Consider the following 19,934-nt stretch of genomic DNA (forward strand, 5'->3'; position numbering starts at 1 on the left):
CTCTCCGGTTTGAAAGCCGGAGGAAGAGCGGGTAGGCGGGGCGTTGAGGGCGAAGCTCGCTCGAAGCCCCGCCCCCTCCCTTTCCGCTCCCTGGGTTCGTGGAGAAGCGGCGCGCCTGGCCGCGGAAGGGGCGTGGCCTCAGTCCAGGGTGGCGGCGGTTGCCGCCACCAGGGCTTCTTCCTGCGGGCGGTGCCGCAGAGGCCGGCCTGCGCGGGGCAGTCATGGTCCCCGCTTGAGCGGGCTGCGCGACGAGCGGGGCGGGGCCTGGCTGGAGGGTGGCGGCCCGGCGGGGCCGGGGGCGGGGCCGGCCTCTGGCTCCTTCTTCCTCCGCATGTGGCTGGCGGCCGCGGAGCGGTTCAGTTCGCGCACTCTTCGTCGACGGTGTCCCCTGCGGGCTCTCCGCGCGTCCCTGGAGCCATGTCGTTCGACGAGGCCAAGCCGGCGGCATCCTCCCTGCCCAACGGCGACTGCGGCCGCCCTAGGGCGCGGCCCGGAGGAAACCGGGTGACGGTGGTGCTGGGCGCGCAGTGGGGCGACGAAGGCAAGGGGAAGGTGGTGGACCTGCTGGCGCAGGACGCCGACATCGTGTGCCGCTGCCAGGTGAGGCGACGGCGCCCTGGCGGGGAGCGGGGCCGGGAGCTCGGGCTTCCTGCCTTCTAGTGCCCAGCGACTCGGGCCCAGAACCGGGACCCGCCGGCCGAAAGGAGGTGTCACCTTGAGGTTCTCTCCTCTGGCTCCGAGCTGCGGCGACGTGGAGAAATGGCGGGAGGTCAGGAACCCCTAACCTGGGGTCTTGGGTGAAGCGTGGGGTGGTTTGGGGAGGAAAATGCGGGGTGATGGGGAGCCTCGGAGAGGTGTGCGATGCCCGGGCAGTTGCAGTTGTGGGTCTGGGCATCGGCGCTCAGCCCCGGGACTCCCGCCAGGGCGCAGGGGGGATGCGGCCGGGGTTCGGGGAGCCGCCGCCCGAGGCCTGCTCCCGACTCCCGGCCGCGGGCGGAGACCCGCCTGCCCATCGCCCGCCCCCAGGGCGGCGCAGCGGGAGCGGGTCGCTCCCAGATGCCCTGGAACCTGCACCCCCCACCCCCACCTGCAGGCCCCGGCGTGCAGCGTTTGCCGCCTCCGTCCACTTTGTTTGTTGACATCAGAACCCACCTTTGGGCTTGGACTGTTTTAGAGCTCTGTTTGGTTTTTTTGTTTGTTTGTTTTTGTTTTGTGGTTTTGTTGTTGTTGTTGTTTTTGGTACTCCTTGAATTGATATTAAGGGGAGATTACTTTCACTCGTGGGTCCCAGAGGGGGAAGAAATGCCAGCTCTGTTAAAAAGAGTGAGAAAAGGAAATACATGGGCATCAAATCGGGTGTTTAGAAATATTTACATTGTTATGGTCACGTTGAAAGTGAACTTTCGGGAAATGGGTTGGTAACGTATTTCTTAACGGGAAACACGTGGTTTCAGTGTACACTTTCTTCCTATTTGTCGTTTACTTGGAAGCAGCCTAGAGGGAAGGCTTTTGTAAGGACTCAGAATAATCCCCGAGTTCAGCATTCGAAATAGATGAGCAGTAACCACGTTCAAAACAAAGTGTATGATTTGAAGCCAACTGCTGTTAAGGTTGCAAGAATATTTCTTGTTGTTGAATATACCTGGCATAATATGATGATGCCATGCTGTAGATGTTCAAAGTTAGTAGGCCCACTTGATTGGAAGCTTTCTACCTAAAATGGAATATCATTTGAGCATGCAGAAACAGGGAAAACACAGGTATGTAAAAAGCCAAGTGCAAATATTCTCTGACTTTTCTTGGTTTTTTGTTCTTTTTGGGTGTAGAAATCCACTTTGCCCATTTTTTGGCTAGGATAACTATTATACCAGTTGCCTCTTAGTACAACCACCAACACCAGCACTACCACCTCTCCGTCCCTCCCTTTCCAGCCTTCTATTCCTCCACCTCTCTGGCAACGTACATACTGTACCTTACTTAATAGCACTCTCAAGTGCTAGTAAGCAATGGCAACACCATTGAATTCTCACCCCACACCGCCTTAGGTGTTGCTCCAGAAGCCCATTCTTTACCTTCCTTTTGTCTTAAGATCTGATCTGGAGAAAGACATAAGAATACCTAACTTTTGCTGCCTGGAAGGGGAGAGAGGCTGATCAGCCTGTTTGTCCCCTTCACTCTGTCATTCTTGACATCCTCTTTATTTACTTGGTGGAGCTACGTTATGGATTGTAAGAAGGTTTTGGGAACATAACCATTATGGCATTTATTCAATTTTAATATTCCACTGAAAAATATTAGAACTAGTTTGTAGATGGGAAAAGGTGTTACTGGGAAAGTAATCTTGAAGGAAGTCATGAACCAATCTGAAATGATGTCCTTGGGAAATTTAGAGAAGTGATTGAGAAGGAACCAAGTTTGGCTTTAAAATGTTAGCTGAAGATAGTAGCAAGGCAAATGAGGAGACTTTCCTCACCTGTAAGTTTTTGACCTAATACCCTACCTTCCTTATAGAATCTTTATATTCTTCTAGTGCCTTTTAAGAGCAGATCATTAGGATTCTTTATTGGTCTTGTTAGTGAAAAGTAGGTAAGTAACGAATAGATTTAAGCTTATCTCTTTTGTGATTCACCTTGGTAACTTTATATTTGGTCAGCTCTAGTAAACTGACATCTACTTAATGAAGTTCTCCTAGGTTATAAAATTGAAGAATATGGAATGTTGATATTCTCAATGAGTGTATAAAGAGAGCTGGAAAAGTCAACATTGAGAAACACATTTTGATCTTGGATTGCCTACTTTGATGTTTCAAGTTTTTGTGTTATTAAAACTACGTCCTTCGTTAGAGTTTAATTTTTTTGTGTTTTTTGCCATATGCATGTCATGAACTCAAATTTTGTACAGCATTGTTTCTCCAGAAGTAGTATATGTATAATGTATCCATATTTCAACAGTGGAATCAAAGAATTTCTCCCAATATAAAATGTGGTTTTGAAAAGAAAAACTGACACATTGCATTTAATTATGTATCCTAATATATAAAATGTCTTTTTGGAAAGAATAGATGCAAAGCTACTGGCATTTTCATTATCATAGCACTTAAGGCCTATGTCTTTCAGATTCAGGATTTATGAAGAATTTTGGTAGGTACTCTAGATCCATAAATAAGTATATAGGACTTGCATCAAAGGACAGCTGCTACTGATGACTTAATTTTAAATCAATATGTCTTTTAAGAAAAAGGAGAATTAAGTATAGGACCATTTCCAGACAGAGGTCATTCATCCAGCAAACACATGTATACAAGCTTGCCATAAAAATAAACACAATAAAAAATGTTACTAATTTGTAGCTAGATTCTGGTCTCTGCTGAGGGTCTGAAACCAGCCATTAGTAAGTGATAAAGAAGTGAAAAAGACATAACAGCAGCAAACTGAGACTTTCTCCTTGAAATAGGAAAGGTAAAAGATAATTTAAAAGGAAGTAACTTTAGTGTTATTAAGGCCTTGATCTTGTACAGCTGAAATGATCTCCCAGACTACCTCCTATAATATTAAAGGTAGTAGATAATTAGCATTTAAGGTAAACATTTCTTCCAGGTTTATAACAGCTGCTATTTCTGTTTCCTATCAGGGTTGGTTTTTTTTAGTATATGTGCTGCTGAAGTGAGCATAATCAGGGTTGCTTTTATACAGTTTATAGTATTTCCCTAGTATGGAAGTAGTGACCAATGTCTAGTATACTGTTCTTGGTTAAATCTTGTTCTCTTTGGTTACTGTGCTTTTCCTATTAGAATATAAGTTTTCTCAAAAGGGGGACTTGTTCCTTTTTTTTTCTTTCGTAGCACCTGTAGTATGTGAGATAGAAAGAAATTACTCAACAAATGGATTCTGGGTGGCTGGATTACCCGTTTGAAATCAGTAGTTTAACCCTTTTCTGTCAATTATTTTAACATCTCTCTGGACAGTTTGACTGTTGGCATGATTTTAAGGTGGAATCCCCAGCATTTCTTGGATTAACATTTGTTATTTAGTATTTTAACTAGTATTTCTTACATTTACCATTATGTTCAAAGGCTTTAATTGTTTATATTAAGTCTTATTTCTTGTATCTATTAGAAAATAGATAACTGATATTTGTGTCTTTTTCATGTATCTCTTCATCGTATTTCAGCTGAATGTCATATCCAGTTCTAGTAACTAGTTTTTCTCTGCTGAGGGCAGTAAATCTCCAAGTTTGGTTAATGAAGATGTCCCACGTTGTTCATTATTTAAGTCTATTGCAATTAATATATGTGTTATACCATCATCTCTACTTCTGAAGCATGGATTTTTAAGTTATATGAGACCATCTCAGTAGTGTTTGATCAAAATTATTGTTTCTTTAATTTTCATGGTAATGAATGGATTAGTGGAATAAGTTCAAGTATCTCTAGGAAAAACTGTTGCCTAGAACAAATCTAGAGTGAACCAGTAAATTGATATGTACTTAATATTAATAGCTTACTTATAACTGGATACAAATCCAGCTATATTATCTCTCAGGAGCTATGTTCAGATTTTGACACCAAAGATTAGTGTGGATGAGCTATTACATATTGATAAGTGAAAATTGGTGACTTTGATCAATAGAAAAAGAGACATTGAAATGTTTGATATTGCCTGCTGAAAGTGATGAAAAGAACAATAAATGAAGAGGAGTTCCCATGGCTACTCCGGCCCTAGGGTGAGATAGTTCTTTACATTGAACCAACTTTTAATTATATTTGATTCAATATAATAAAATTCTTTTTGAAAAGGAGGCCCATGGAATTTCTAAAAATGAGATTTTTTGTTTATGTTGTGTTTAAAATCCATTTTAAAGGAAGAATTTTATTAGTGATTTAAAAAAACTTTCCTGACTTGAGATCTTTAGCTTAATTTCAGTATGTTATTAAGAAAATACCTTCATGAATATAGTGATTAGGTGAATTTTTGTCAGGCATTGACGCAGAGCTGTGTAACATCATTGGTTTATACATTTTTTGGTTGCACGTCTCATACTCCCATCTGTGATGCTGGGTTAGCAAGTGTATATATTAGAGTTTGGTACCTAGAGTCTAAATCTTCTTAATTAGGAACCTGAGGTCCTCCAAGGCAATGCCCCTTTCCACTTTCATTGTGAGAATTTGTTTCATAATGGCAATTTAAGGTATTATATACAAGGTACCTGAGGTTTTCATTATTCGTGTGACATTTACATGTGTATGAAACTTGGTCATGCTTTAACAGGGACTTTATTTTTAAAAAAAGGAAAGAAAGAAAGAAACTGGAAGGAAGCTGTAATAATGTAAGGTAAAGTGGGTATCTTTACACCTTTAAAAGATAACTGAGCAGTGCACTTAGATGTCTTTGCTAAAAAGAAATTCAGATACCCTGTATATGTTTTCTCTTTCTATCTAGTGTGTCTGGTTACTGCTGAATAGTTTAATTTGATCAACTTACTGGTGGTAACTTAACCTGCTCTATCCTTGTTTATAATGACTTCATTGCTGTAGATCTGTAAGTGCTTTAGTTTTGGTGAGTAGAGAAATGTTTCATCTGGAAAGGGGAAGACACAGGTCTTACAGTCTTTACCAAGAAAGCAGCATAGGTAGTAAGCATTGACTCAAAAGATTGTTAGTCTCTTAAAAAGCTTGAAGACTAGATAAAATATGGCAACCCATTTTTGGTTGCTGGTATAGTTCAAATGCCTGGGGTCTGAGGCATTGCTGCTCTCTGCTGTAATCCACAGTTAACTCTAACTTCTTAATTGATGTTCAATTTGTGCTCTGTGATTACAGTACATTGCTCATGTATTCAGAACAAAAAGGACAAAGAGAAGACGCCCAGACTATTTTAGTGGCCTGAGAAATGCCTCTGGGCTATATGCATGGGTTGTCAGCCCTTGGCACTTAGGCCTCTACTGTTGCTGAGGAAGAGATACCATTGTTTCAGGTTTCTAACACTGTCCAGAGGTGGGTCACTGCCTTTATTTGGGGCAGTGAGGAAGGGAGTGATTTGGAGAAGGAGAAGGCCTAATAGCAAGCCAAGTTAAGAATCAACAGTCACTTTTGTTAACTAATGTTATTTCATACCCTCCCATCATTTTTTTTAACCTCCCTGGGCCTTTGGAGCTTCTAAATTAGGAACTTACACATATTAACATTTTATGATCCAAAATTTTATTTTAGAATTGAGCTTGACAGCTTTTCATTCTGAGAAGCCATGGAAAGAAAATTCAAAACACTTGTCTTCTGACTTCCTTAAACTTAACATCAAATTAGGAAGAAAAGAATGCTTGAGAAACTGAGAATAGTTACAAAATAACTAGTACTATTATATCATTCCTATACCCTGCAGGTATTGTCCTTGATAGTTTAAATGTTATTAATATTTAGCAGTTAATCATTTTTATATTCAGTTATTAATACAAGATGTGTATTGCTCAGGGAGCAAGGTATATACGTACTATGTTGTAATAAATATGTTTTGTGAATCATTTGGATTCTTTGTTTGCAATCAATGGAAAGAAATTATCTTAAGCAAAATGGGGATTTGTTTGAAGAAAGAGCAGAATGGCCAAGCCTTAGGCTGGCCTAAGACAAAAGCTGCTCCTTTTCTAGCATTTTTGGGAACTCATGACTGGTGATAAATTGGTATAATAAAAGTGAATAATATTCAGTTTGTCAAAAACAACCTTGGATCAAGTTAAACTAGTCATTCTCAGGAGATACAGTTTTGATTGGTATTTTGTAATGTCACATAAGGATGTTGTTAAAGTTTTTATTTGTTGCAAATATATTCCTAGTTTGTTGTTTACTTTTAAGAGTTAGTTAATATTGTGTAGAAGTTTAAACATACATGTAATCAATTGACTTGTGTTTCCTTCTGTGCTTTTTTAGACTTAGAAATTAGGGCAGGGTGCAGTGGCTCATGACTGTAATCCTAGCACTTTAGGAGGCTGAGGTGGGAGGATCACTTGAGGATAGGAGATTGAAACCAGCCTGAGCAATAATAAGGAAACCCTCGTCTCTACAAAAACAAAAAAGAAAAAATGTAAACAAATGTAAACTTAGAAAAATTATTTGGTGACTTAATATTCAATCTCCTTTGTATCTAATTTTTATGATTTCATTTTGTACATTTTACTGTTTATTTGCTACATGGGCACAAACTTCCTAGAGTGAAAGTTTTACCATGAGTTTATGGTATGATTCTCAGTGTTAGAGGTTCCTTGACCGAGCAGTCTATTATTTTATCCAGAGGTGAGCAGGTTCTAAGGATCTGTCACTAACCAAACTCACAAGGCTGAGTTTATATAAATTAGAGTCCCAGGATAACCAATATTTGGGGGAGTAACTTGGGAGAGATTCTGATTATTGAGTCCATGTAAGAATACAAATTTCAGATCACAAAGTTGTTTGACACACTCTAAGGACAATGAGAATTATATGAATATTTATGTTAAGTTAGGATAACTGTATAGATTACTCTTTTCTATCTTAGAGACATGTTCGTATAGATAAAATATCATGGATAATTATTAATAATTAGATTGCTGCATATCTTACATAGTACCAAAGACAGACTAAGAAACTAATGGCTATCTGTACACTTTTTACTTTTCTTTGTCTTTTAAAAAGGAGCATGACTTTCTGTCTTTCAGAAACCTGAATTCTCCAGTTTCCAGATACTTCAGGATAGTCACTCAAGTGTACCGTAGTATGGAAAGGAGAGAGCAAAACTATTATAAAGGCTTTAACAAATCAGCATACATGGCAAACATTTGGGCTTCTTAAGTTATATTGACATTTTAGCAAGAATTGATCAGTTTACTTTGTAAGGAGATATGTTATTTGTCATATGTATTGTCAGGCTCAATTTTCCCCTATCTTATATTTCAGGGAGGAAATAATGCTGGCCATACAGTTGTTGTAGATTCTGTGGAATATGATTTTCATCTTTTACCCAGTGGAATAATTAATCCAAATGTTACTGCATTCATTGGTAAGTATATAAACTGAACTGGTTGTTCATTTTGCCCTCCTAATTGATCATGGTATTCATTTTTATTATCAAAACCAACTTCTTCTGTCACCATGTGGTTCATTGATCCCTTACTAATTTTGACCTTGATATGTTCTAGAGTATACCTCACTTTGGCTATCTGTAACTCCTAGATCTTTTAGCAGTAATACTTTTTGGAATGATTACTTTGCATTTATCTGTGATCACTGGCAATCTTAATTCTATAAAGAAGTATAAAGCATCCAGTTTTCCGGATGCTTTTAACTGTGACTCACAGAAAGAAAATGCAAGAGGTTCATGGATTGATTCTGAACCCTTACCACGTGTGATGTAATCTGTTATTTTCTGTTCTACTTTTTAATATTTTAAAATATTAGTCACAACCCACTAAATTGATTTTATGACTACCAATAGGGTGTGATTCCCCAATTTGAAAGACACTGAGCTAGAAGTCAGGCATAGTGGCACATACTTGTAGTCCCAGCTGCTTGGGAGGCTGAGGTGGGAGATGGCTTGAGGCCAGGAGTTCAAGACTGTCATGTGCTATGGTTGTGCCTGTGAATAGCCACTGCACTCCAGCCTGAGCAACACAGGGAGACTCCATCTCTGGGGGGAAAAAAAACAAAACATTGATCTAGAGTCTACTGTGAACAGGTTCCATTTGCCTAAAACTACATAACTGTCAAAGTGTTTCTTTCAAAATAACATGTTTCACTTTGTTTCAAAGAAATTTCAAATTACATTGAATGTAATTTTAGTGTTCTATGTTCTCTGTATTATGTTCTATTATATATTTATATTATACTACTATTTAAAACTTGGAATCATTTCCGTGGTAACTCCCTGATAAATCAGAATGTCATATAAATTGTATATGTCTACGCTATAATTATAGATGTTTAAGATTGGAATTTGTCTGTTTTCCTTTAGGAAATGGCGTGGTAATTCATCTGCCTGGATTGTTTGAAGAAGCAGAGAAGAATGTTCAAAAAGGAAAAGGTATGGAGGAATGAGTCTGCCTAGTAACCAGTTATTTTTTGTAAAGTTTTATTAGGATCTTGTGCCAGACAAACTTAACATTTTTGTCTTATACTTTAAAATTTTAGGTTACTATAGGTTACTATAGGTTATTAAATTTTATTCATTATGGTCATTATTTTAAACAAGATGTAATAATGTCATTTATAAGTCCTGATTTTTTTTTACACGTAGGTCACCTGCAAACTTTCTTTTGTTTTTTTTTTTTTTTTTTGAGACAGAGTCTCACTCTGTTGCCCAGGCTAGAGTGCCATGGCATCAGCCTAGCTCACAGCAACCTCAAACTCCTGGGCTCAAGCAATCCTCCTGCCTCAGCCTCCTGAGTAGCTGGGACTACAGACATGTGCCACCATGCCCGGCTAATTTTTTCTATATATTTTTAGTTGTCCAGCTAATTTCTTTCTATTTTTAGTAGAGATGGGGTCTCACTGTTGCTCAGGCTGGTCTCGAACTCCTGAGTTCAAACAATCCACTTGCCTCGGCCTTCCAGAGTGCTAGGATTACAGGTGTGAGCCACCACGCTCGGCCTGCAAACTTTATCTTAAGGTAGCTAGAATTACTATATATTGGTGGCAAAACTCTAGGAAATTCCTGAGTTGCACACTGTCAGTCTTGTTTCCTATTGGGTCTAGAGCTCTCCTGCGGTTGCCACAAGCCAGGGGTAAAAAGGGGTTAAGTCCCTCCTTCTAAATGCAAGAAATACTGCTTTTATGCAATATACCCATTCCCATCTCCTTAAAAGAAATAATCTTGCATTCTTGCCTTTACTGATCTCTTGGATTTTTAGAGTTCTGTTTACATCCGACTTAGCTACCTCATTAGGTTATGAGGGGAATTTGACACTATAAATACAGGTTGAACATCCCTAATCCAAAAATCTGAAATCTGAAATGCTCTAAAATCCGAAACTTGTTGAACACAGCCATGACAACACAAGTGAAAACTTCCACAACTGACCTCATACAATGGGTTGGAGTCAAAATGCTGGCATGTAACACACAAGTTTATTCAGCATCCCCAAGGGAAAAAATACCTCACCCCTGTTAGCTGTGATATATCTTTTCCACACATGCCCAGATTCCCCCATGCCAGCACACCCACAAAGGGTAATAAAGTGGCACATGTGCAGGCTGGATGCGCCAACAGCATTAATAAATATAGCCTACAATAAGCTTTTAATCACAACACAGCACGGTAGGTCGAGACTGAAAGCCTGCCATTGTTTGTGTTGCTATTGTTCAACAGCTGACATACGGGTATTCTGGTGGCGCTACTGTGCTGCTTCACTAACCTGAACACATTATTTTTCACTGTGTTAGTGGTATGTCATATTTTTTACTGTTAAGTACTTATGTGTGAATAAGTGTAAGAAATTGATTGCTTATTGGTAGCATATATATTCAAAGTCAGGGATGACGGTGATGCCAGACAACCACAGATTATTTTCTTCACAGGTGGCTGAGATAGTGACATCTTTGCTTTCTGATGGCTTGATATACACAAACCTTGTTTCATGCACAAAATTATTTAAGATACTGTATAAAATTAATTTCAGGCTACATGTATAAGGTGTATGTAAAACATAAATGAATTTCGTGTTTAGACTTTGGTCTTATCCCCAAGAGGTCTCATTTATATGATGATATTCCAGCATCTGAAATCTGAAATACTTGTGGTTCCAAGCATTTCAGATAAGGGATACTTCAACCTGAAATACACAATTGAGGAAAATCATTAGTATAGTTTCCCCTTAGATTAGCTCAAATTTAAACTATTGAATTATATTACTGTTGTTAAAGTTTATTGTTCAGGTTTAAAAGTAGCAGTCTGTCCTCAAGTGTTCCTAACAACTAAACCTGACTTTACAGAACCCCATCTTTGCTACTAGCTCTGTTGTACTCCCTGCATTTGTGCTTACGTTCTAGTCTCTGCTTTTCAAATTGGTCAGCTGGAGGGTCCCCTGCTGCTCTCTGCTCTGCTTCATCCCTTTTAGCATTAATGATTTTGTCCCACTCCGCTTTTCATTCTGGACTATCTGACCCTGCTGAATCTGCTTTACCGAACTTTTTTGTATGATTTTCTTTATTAAATCCCCTAAACTAACTTTAGAATACATATTTACATGTCATAACAGCTGTAGAGGGGTGTGCTTCATATTCCAGGTTTACCTTTGAGTACATTACCTTTAGTACATTAGCGAGGAGGTTCTCCTCCTTAATCCATAAGGAATAAATTTTCAAAACAAAGTTTTAGATATTATTAAAGGTAACAACTAATTTTTAATATCCCAAGATTAATTTTGAAAATGTTTGGAGCTTGGCGGTTTATCCTTAGAACCCATATAACCTATTAAAGTACTGTCTTTAATGGAAAACATCTGTTTGCATTCGTTTATTCAGGTAACAGTCATTTTTTGGAACATTCATTGAATAATAGGCCCCATGCTATGAAAATTCACAGCTTCTACAGTTACAGTTACAAAATACTGTAAACTATCTCTTAATTGTGTCAGTGCACAGTTAAAGGGAATAGATAGATATATCTCATTACAATTCACTGTAATAAGTGCAGTAATTGACAGTACTTTGGAGGTATTAGTGAGAATATCATTATTTTTTTAATCATGTTTTTATAATTATCTTTTGAGAAAGGGCACCATTCCCTTACCATTCCTAAAAGTAACTCCTTTCTCTCAAATTGCTCCCTGCTAAGTTCCTAAGCCCCCACCCCCCACCCGAACAGCAAAAAAATGTTATTTTCGTACCGTTTACTTTTTGGATTCCTGGAAGTATTTTGTGTGGATGTGACTGGTTTGAGTTTGGAGTTTTTTAGAGCGAGACACTTGGAGTGTGACTGATGTGGATATAGAATGAATGACAAGTAAGAAAACTCTTGTTAGACGTGATGTTTCCTGTCCAGAAGAAAAGATACAAAAATGATTGCTTCATTAAAAACAATTTCAGACATTATATTTCTAAAGAAATTAAGATTTAAAAACTGTTACGTAAAATATTTGATTAAATATATCTTTTCCCCCCTTCTCTCTAGGACTAGAAGGCTGGGAAAAAAGGCTTATTATATCTGACAGAGCTCATATTGGTAAGGAGGACATACTGCATTTATTTATAACTATCTTTTCATCAGAAATTTATCAAATGACAGCATTTGTTAACCAATTTTGTCTTTTTATTTTTATTTAACCTAAGTAGGATGGATTGTAATAATTGGGTTCCAAATATAAAACAATCTTACTAATTTTTTTCTTTTTTCTGTTTTAACAAGGGCCAGGCTAAAATTTACCTATTTCTGAAGAAAAGCTTAGCTAAGCAAATTTGTAATATAAGCAGTATTTCATGAGACATCTCTAATTCTTTTAAAAGATAAGCCATATCAAAATGCAAAGAATATTTATTTATACATGTAATGCTTATGTAAAAGTAAGTCTAACATTTGGCAAATGTGTAGAATGATTCTGTGCCTAAAATGTAGTAATTATTGCTTTTTAGCTTTTATTTATTTATTTATTTCAATAGTTTTTCTTAAAGTACAGTTTTGTTACATGAATATGTTATGTAGTGGTGAGGTCTGGGCTTTTAGTGAACCCATCACCCAGATTATGTACATTGTACCCAATAGGTGAGTTTTTAACCCTCATTCACCTCCTACCCACCATTGGAGTCTTCAGTGCCTAGTAATAATTACTGCTTTTTCAATGATTCAGACTTTATTCAGACTACTCTTCTCCTCCGTTAATTAGAGCAAACTGGATTCTAAAATGATTTATTTCAACCACTACCAATAAATTTGGGGTTTTCTTACCTATTATCCTATTTCTGGAGCTATAGAATGACATAGTTAAGGGATTGTTTACTTCAAATAAGTTATTTTATTGGCTTACTAGTACAGTTTACTTCAAATAAGTTATTTTATTGGGTTGCTAAGATTATACACAGGAATAACCAGGAAAGAGAAATAAGAAGTATGAACGCTGTAGTATAACCACATAGTGTAAACCAACTATATAATTGATCCAAACTCTTAAATTATATTTAAATATGTACGTGTCCTGAGGCAATAGCTGCTCTAGTTTTAGCAATTGACCTCTATTTAAAAGGCAGCCTCCTCAAGGTTCTTACAGTATTTCTCAGTCAAGCACAGAAATTAAATAACAGTGCCTCTAGATAAGAGCTGTGGACTTAACTCCTGTGCATATTTTCATATTTATTTGCAATATAATCTTCTGCCATGATCACTTTTAAAAATTTATTTAATTTTTCATAATGCCAAGAGACCGAAGGGATTTATAAATACAATATGATTTGCTTTCCTATATTATCTTTGTTTCAACAACTGTGATTTTGTTTTATTTCCCTCAGTATTTGATTTTCATCAAGCTGCTGATGGCATCCAGGAACAGCAGAGACAAGAACAAGCAGGAAAAAAGTATGATTTTTTTGTGTGTGTGTATGTGTGGGGGTACAGTTTAAGCATATCCAGATCTTATATTTAAATTCCAGGTCCTAAGTTTAAGAAAAATAAGTATTGGAATATCCTGTTTAGGTTTTAAAGAAAATCAATAGGATTGTGAAAACATGCTTATAGAAAACAGCATAAACAGAAAATAGTCATGTGTAGCTTTATCTTTTGTGATGATCTGACCAGGAGACCTATCACTTCTTTCTCATCTGACTCAAAGCTTGTTTTGATTTGTTTTTAAGTTTGGGCACCACAAAAAAGGGCATTGGCCCAGTTTATTCTTCCAAAGCTGCCCGAAGTGGACTTAGGATGTGCGATCTTGTTTCTGACTTTGATGGCTTCTCTGAGAGGTAACTAAGTTGCGTTTCAAAGTTGAAAGAATGAATGGGTTTTTAGAATGTTTAAAATCCAGGGTGCAAAATGGTAAAATCAGTATTGTAGTTAAATAGTGGCGGTTGGCTTTTTTAAAATTTGAAGTACTGGTTATTTTTGTTGTATTTATCAGTCCTTAATTTCCGATTAACTTCATGAAAAATAACATGATGATGATTTAATAGTAGTATCCTAGGAAGACAAAGCCAGAGTTATATTTAAGGGATCAGATGTAGAATGGTTTGCTGAGGAATAGAATGATTCCAGGGGGTATGGCAGTATTTTGGGATGGTCACTACATTCGGAGTTTAATCCTTGGATTTTCAGGTCCAAAGACTCTGTTATGTCCTCCCATTATCCTCTCAGGTACTGGTGAATTGTTATATAGCAGGCTTACCTTGGAAAATGGAAATGCCACATTGACACATACTTTCTGTGTACAAATCTCTGTGGGAAACCTAATAATCATCAAAAAGGTAAACAGTGATTTAGTCATAGGGAGTCAGTTGGCATCAAAGGTATAATAACATGCTGTATCCCTTTTCAATCAACTGTTTATAGTTGCCTGCACTGGCAGGATACCTCCACTGAAGAATATCAGAGACAAACTCTTTTATGAACATCATGTAGACCATCCCTTTTTGTTTTTCATACAGTGTCACACACTGAATTCAGATTTAAGTCTTTTGTGTTTACAAATTGCAGTCATTCCATCCTTCTTTTCTCCTACACACACATATCACCCTAATTATATTGTTGATATTCCCAAACTTGAGTAAAAAATATTTTGAATATATCATTTATTCATATGGCTGATCTCCTTTATTAGATTTTATTTCTTAGAAGGTAACTTTAGTTGCATTTATCAGCTACAGAAATCATTTGAATTGTACAATATTATTTGAGATACTTTTTTAAAGAGAGGTAATATCTTGCTTTATTTGTATCTCTCAGGTTCAAAGTTCTAGCTAACCATTACAAATGTATATATCCCACTTTGGAAATAGACATTGAAGGTGAATTACAAAGACTCAAGGTAATGCTTTTAGACCTCTTTAATGTTCTTTTTAACACTTTTTTGCCAAAGTAGCATCTAGATCTTTCATTTATTCAGGCTGTTTGTAAGAACTGGTAAAGGAAATTGTTTGTCCTGGATATGGTATGTTTGAGTGACTTCACACAGTATGGCTTAGACAGAGCTTCGGGTGGGGAGCAGGAGCAGTACCTGAAGATAAAAGCAGACAAGAAGGGACGTCTTATGTGCAACGATAGGACATTTGGCTTTTATCCTGGAGATAATGAAAAGCTATGGGGTAATTTTGAGCAGAAAGAAGACTAGATTTGTATTACGTAAAAATCACTGATAGCAACTGGAAGATAGGTCAACAAAGAGATGAGTCAAAGATAACTTTTCAAGCTAACCAGCTCACTTAGAAATGATACCCCATAGGGTCAGTTTCTTTAACACTGTATTCTTAAGAGACAAATAAGGTAATTGGCCAAAGATTAGGCCTCCGTTGGGAACTTTTAGTTGTCAGTGGTGCCTAAGCTAGTCAGCAGTTGAGATTCCTGTCTTTTCCACTCTTCTATTCCCCACTGTCTTTGGTGAATCTCAAATCTGATTATTACTCCTTCCATCTATCAATTCCAAATCTGACTAGGAATCTACAAATATCATATGCCATTTTAGAATGTTTGCAGACCTAAGGTGTGCCTGCTTACTAAGTTCTAAAAAATAATGACCTCCAAGGAACATTCTGAATGTTAGGTATTTGTGGTTCAGTGCACTGATTGTTGCTTAGAATAGACTGCCATTTTCTTTTCTTTGTGTTATGCAACAAATATTTTAAATTTCTTACGAGCCACTTGGAAACATTTATGTGCTAAAGTATGAGTATGGCTTTTCTATTCCATTTTATAAATGTTCCATGTGAATATAAAGTAGATGAAGAATAATAAACAGAATTGTGTAATAAGATTCTTATAGGTGATATATATTAACCAGGACCTTAAGGAACATGATGGGACATGATGAATGGTGTGGTCATTTCAGGCAAAAAAAAAAAAAAGGACTGAAACAGGAATAAGCAAATGATTGGAGACTAGAGCCAAGGAGGGACCATACATTCATAAATGGGTATTACATACCGAGGCGGGTTCATGAGTGGATTCCAGAATTTCCATACTAGTCTAAATATTTAAGCATAGTTGAAACTAGGTTTTATTACAGCTATACACCATAGGCCTTAGGGGAAGATCTTGTTTGTATTATATTTTAAGTTGAATTCTAAAATTGAGTAGTATTACTAACATTTAAATATGTTTTGAGAAATTTTTATAATGCTCATGTATAAAATGGTACTTGATGTTATATACTAGTAATACTGCAGAGATATTTCAGTAATGGAACACAATGAAAAAGAATAATACAATCAATCACTGCTATTTATGTGCTTGGCAGTGTAACTTGTGGCCCTCACCACAGTTTGAGAACCATTGATGCACGTTTCAAAATTCATGGTTACATGGATTATAAATATACTTTTCAGATACCTCACAGAGTTTAAAAGCTCAATATATAGTGTACATAGTCATTTCTTTTTATTTTCCTGAAAGCTGGTTTATGAAGTATGAGTACTTTTGCATTTGTCAAGTTTCAGTGTTTTTTGTCTTTGTGTTTAGGGTTATATGGAAAGGATTAAACCAATGGTGAGAGATGGAGTTTATTTCCTATATGAGGCCCTACATGGACCACCAAAGAAAATCTTGGTAGAAGGGGCAAATGCAGCACTGTTAGATATTGATTTTGGTAAGTGAGATATGATTTACAGTTAAGGGAGTTTAACTGAGCCCTAACTACTTAAGATATAAATAATTAATGTTAGCATTAAGGAGTTTTAAAACGGTACTACAAGCTTTATTCAGGAATGCTGGAAGTTTGTCATCTTATGCGAATCGTTTTTCAAAGGAATATTATGGAAAACACAATACATGTGTTAAGTTTTCTAGTCCATTAGAAGAATGAAATCATTTGGGTTCAGTACATTGTGGTTTTCATTGTTTGCTTCATGGTTCAATTGCAGACCTCATTTTCCTGGAACTACAAGTTGGTAAGATGAATTCTATGAAAGAATCTTCATCTTTAATTAAACATTTTTTAAAAAATTTACATCATTATTGAACATGCATATTCTAAGATTTATAAAAGTCTAGTTATATTAATTATTAGGTTGGTATAAAAGTAATTGCAGTTTTAGCGTTGTTGAAATTTGCCATTTGCTGTTGGAATACATTCTTAAATAAATGTGGTTATGTTATACATGGTTTTAATGTGCAGTTCTCGCTTTATGGTTTTTTGGTAATGACTTATTACTTGCTGTTTACTTTATTTTAGACTATGAAAATGATGTTAGACAAAAAGCAAATTCAAGCGATTTTCTTATTTGAGTTCAAAATGGGTCACAGAGCAGCTGAGACAACTCACAACATCAACAATGCGTTTGGCCCAGGAACTGCTACCAAACGTGCAGTGCAGGGGCAGTTCAGGAACTTTCGCAGAGGAGACGAGAGCCTTGAAGATGAGGAGCGCAGTGGCGGGCCATCGGAAGTTGACGATGACCAATTGAGAGCAGTCATCGAAGCTGATCCTCTTACAACTACACAAGAAGTTGCTGAAGAACTCAAGGTCGACCATTCTATGGGTCATTCGGCATTTGAAGCAGATTGGAAAGGTGAAAAAGCTCAGCTCGATAAGTGGGTGCCTCATGAGCTGACCAAAAATTTAAAAAATCATCGTTTTGAAGTGTTGTCTTCTCTTCTTGTGTGCAATGACGAACCATTTCTCAATCGGATTGTGACGTGCGACGAAAAATGGGTTTTATACAACAACCAGCGATAACCAGCTTAGTGGTTGGACTGAGAAGAAGCACTTCCCAAAGCCAAACTTGCACCAAAAAAAGGTCACGGTCACTGTTGGTTGGTCTGCTGCCAGCCTGATCCACCACGGCTGTCTGAATCCTGGCAAAACCATTCCATCTGAGAAGTCTGCTCAGCAGATTGATGAGATGCACTGAAAACTGCAATGCCTGCGGCCGGCATTGGTCAACAGAAAGGGCCCAATTCTTCTCCACGACAACGCCTGACATGTTTCATAACCAACACTTCAAAAGTTGAACGAATTGGGCTATGACGAAGTTTTGCCTTATCTGCTGTATTTACCTGACCTCTCGCCAACTGACTACCACTTCTTCAAACCACTTCTTCAAGCATCTCAACAACTTTTTGCAGGGAAAACGCTTCCACAACCAGCAGGACGCAGAAAATGCTTTCCAAGAGTTCGTCAAATCCCGAAGTACAGATTTTTATGCTACAGGAATAAACAAACTTATTTCTCACTGGCAAAAATGTGTTGATTGTAATGGTTCCTATTTTGATTAATAAAGATGAGTTTGAGCCTAGTTATAATGATTTAAAATTCATGGTCCGAAACTGCAATTACTTTTGCACCAACCTAATAACTTCCTGGGCATGAGACCCTCTGGATGGATTCAGAGCATTTCCTCCATCTTCAAAAGGTTAATGCTTAACTTCTTCAAACTCCTGCCCCCTTAGTTTGTTGACCATTTCATCTAAACATTATTTCTCATGATTAATCTGATTCTTCTCAGCTCTTACTAACAGTTGATTGGCTTATGACTTCAAGTAAACCAATTAAAAAAAGCATATTTCTGTTTAGTAGGTATGTGTTTTTGATACCATAATATGCCTAGCCAATCTGGAAAGAAAGCAGAATGTCTAATTAGCAGAGTGAATAATTAAGTATGAAGGGGATCTTTGGGGGCAAAAAATTATGCCACTCTTCAGTTACTCTTGTAATGTGGGGGCGGTTATTTCCTGAACAGAGATTAAAAGCTGGGGAAATGTTGGATACCACAAAATTCTTAGTGTATTTCTGTCACTCCAGGTTGCTGCTTAAATGTTCATGCCAGTGATTCATTTTGTTTTAAACTAACAGGAGACTTAAAATACACGTATGGGTTTCGGCATTAAATTCTTTCATAGTCCATTAAGTGGGTACCCTCCGTACAGCGCTGAGTGAGTAACTGTGCGTGCATTCAAGGAGCCTCTCCAGCCAAAGCTCTAACCACCTACGCATTTGTCTCATTACAGAAAAAAAGAAAAATAAAACACGGAGGCTTTGAGAGGGTGGTTAACAGTTATGTTCAAATGTGTCAGATACCTAGAATATGTTCAAATGCAGAATTCCAATGGTTATTCTGTTTTAAGACGTGTATGTATATGTATACTGTATTGTAATGTTTGCTTCTGTTTTTAGGGACTTATCCTTTTGTAACTTCTTCAAACTGTACTGTTGGAGGTGTTTGTACCGGCTTGGGTATGCCCCCTCAAAATGTTGGGGAAGTGTATGGAGTTGTGAAAGTTTATACAACTAGAGTTGGCATTGGTGCCTTTCCTACAGAGCAAGACAATGTAAGTGTATTTCTCAGTAAATCTAATTCAGAAAGTATTAATATAAATATTCAAGGCTGGGCACAGTGGCTCACGCCTGCAATCCCAGCACTTTGGGAGGCTAGAAGGGGGGATGATTGCTTGGGGCCAGGCTTCAACACCAGCCTGGGCAAGACCGCATCTCTACATTAAAAAAAAAAAAATAGCCAAGTGTAGTGGCACAGGCTTGTAGTCCTGGCTATTCAGGAGGCTGAGGCAGGAGGATCGCTTGAGCACAGGAGTTCGAGGCTGTAGTGAGCTATGATGGTACTATTGCACTTCAGCTTGGGTGACAGCAAGACCCTGTCTCTGAAAAATATAGATAGGTAAATATTCATGCTTCGTTTTTTCCTTAGTGAATTCTTAATCTTCTTTGTCTTTTGCTTCATTTGCCAGATCGATCACAACAATATTTTTAAAAAATAGATATGATGCCAGAGTATAAGAAGTAATGAAATGGTAGCTTTAATCAGAAAGATGCAGATTAGGGACTAG

At 37.7% G+C, this 19,934-nt stretch overlaps 1 protein-coding gene across 1 annotated transcript in view; it reads left to right on the forward strand.

The window, feature by feature from the left end:
• ADSS2 (adenylosuccinate synthase 2) overlaps window positions 1-19,934 on the forward strand; it is a 29,420-nt gene continuing 9,486 nt past the window's right edge. The window contains exons 1-9 of the mRNA XM_045537204.1: window positions 1-600; window positions 7,922-8,024; window positions 8,976-9,044; window positions 12,132-12,182; window positions 13,460-13,526; window positions 13,802-13,909; window positions 14,886-14,967; window positions 16,614-16,740; window positions 19,267-19,421. Of these exons, the coding sequence (XP_045393160.1) occupies window positions 418-600; window positions 7,922-8,024; window positions 8,976-9,044; window positions 12,132-12,182; window positions 13,460-13,526; window positions 13,802-13,909; window positions 14,886-14,967; window positions 16,614-16,740; window positions 19,267-19,421 (945 nt within the window). The 5' untranslated portion in view covers window positions 1-417. The remainder of the gene's footprint in view (window positions 601-7,921; window positions 8,025-8,975; window positions 9,045-12,131; window positions 12,183-13,459; window positions 13,527-13,801; window positions 13,910-14,885; window positions 14,968-16,613; window positions 16,741-19,266; window positions 19,422-19,934) is intronic.

This window comes from Lemur catta, chromosome 25 (genome assembly GCF_020740605.2).
Source record: "Lemur catta isolate mLemCat1 chromosome 25, mLemCat1.pri, whole genome shotgun sequence".
Classification (NCBI taxonomy): domain Eukaryota; kingdom Metazoa; phylum Chordata; class Mammalia; order Primates; family Lemuridae; genus Lemur; species Lemur catta.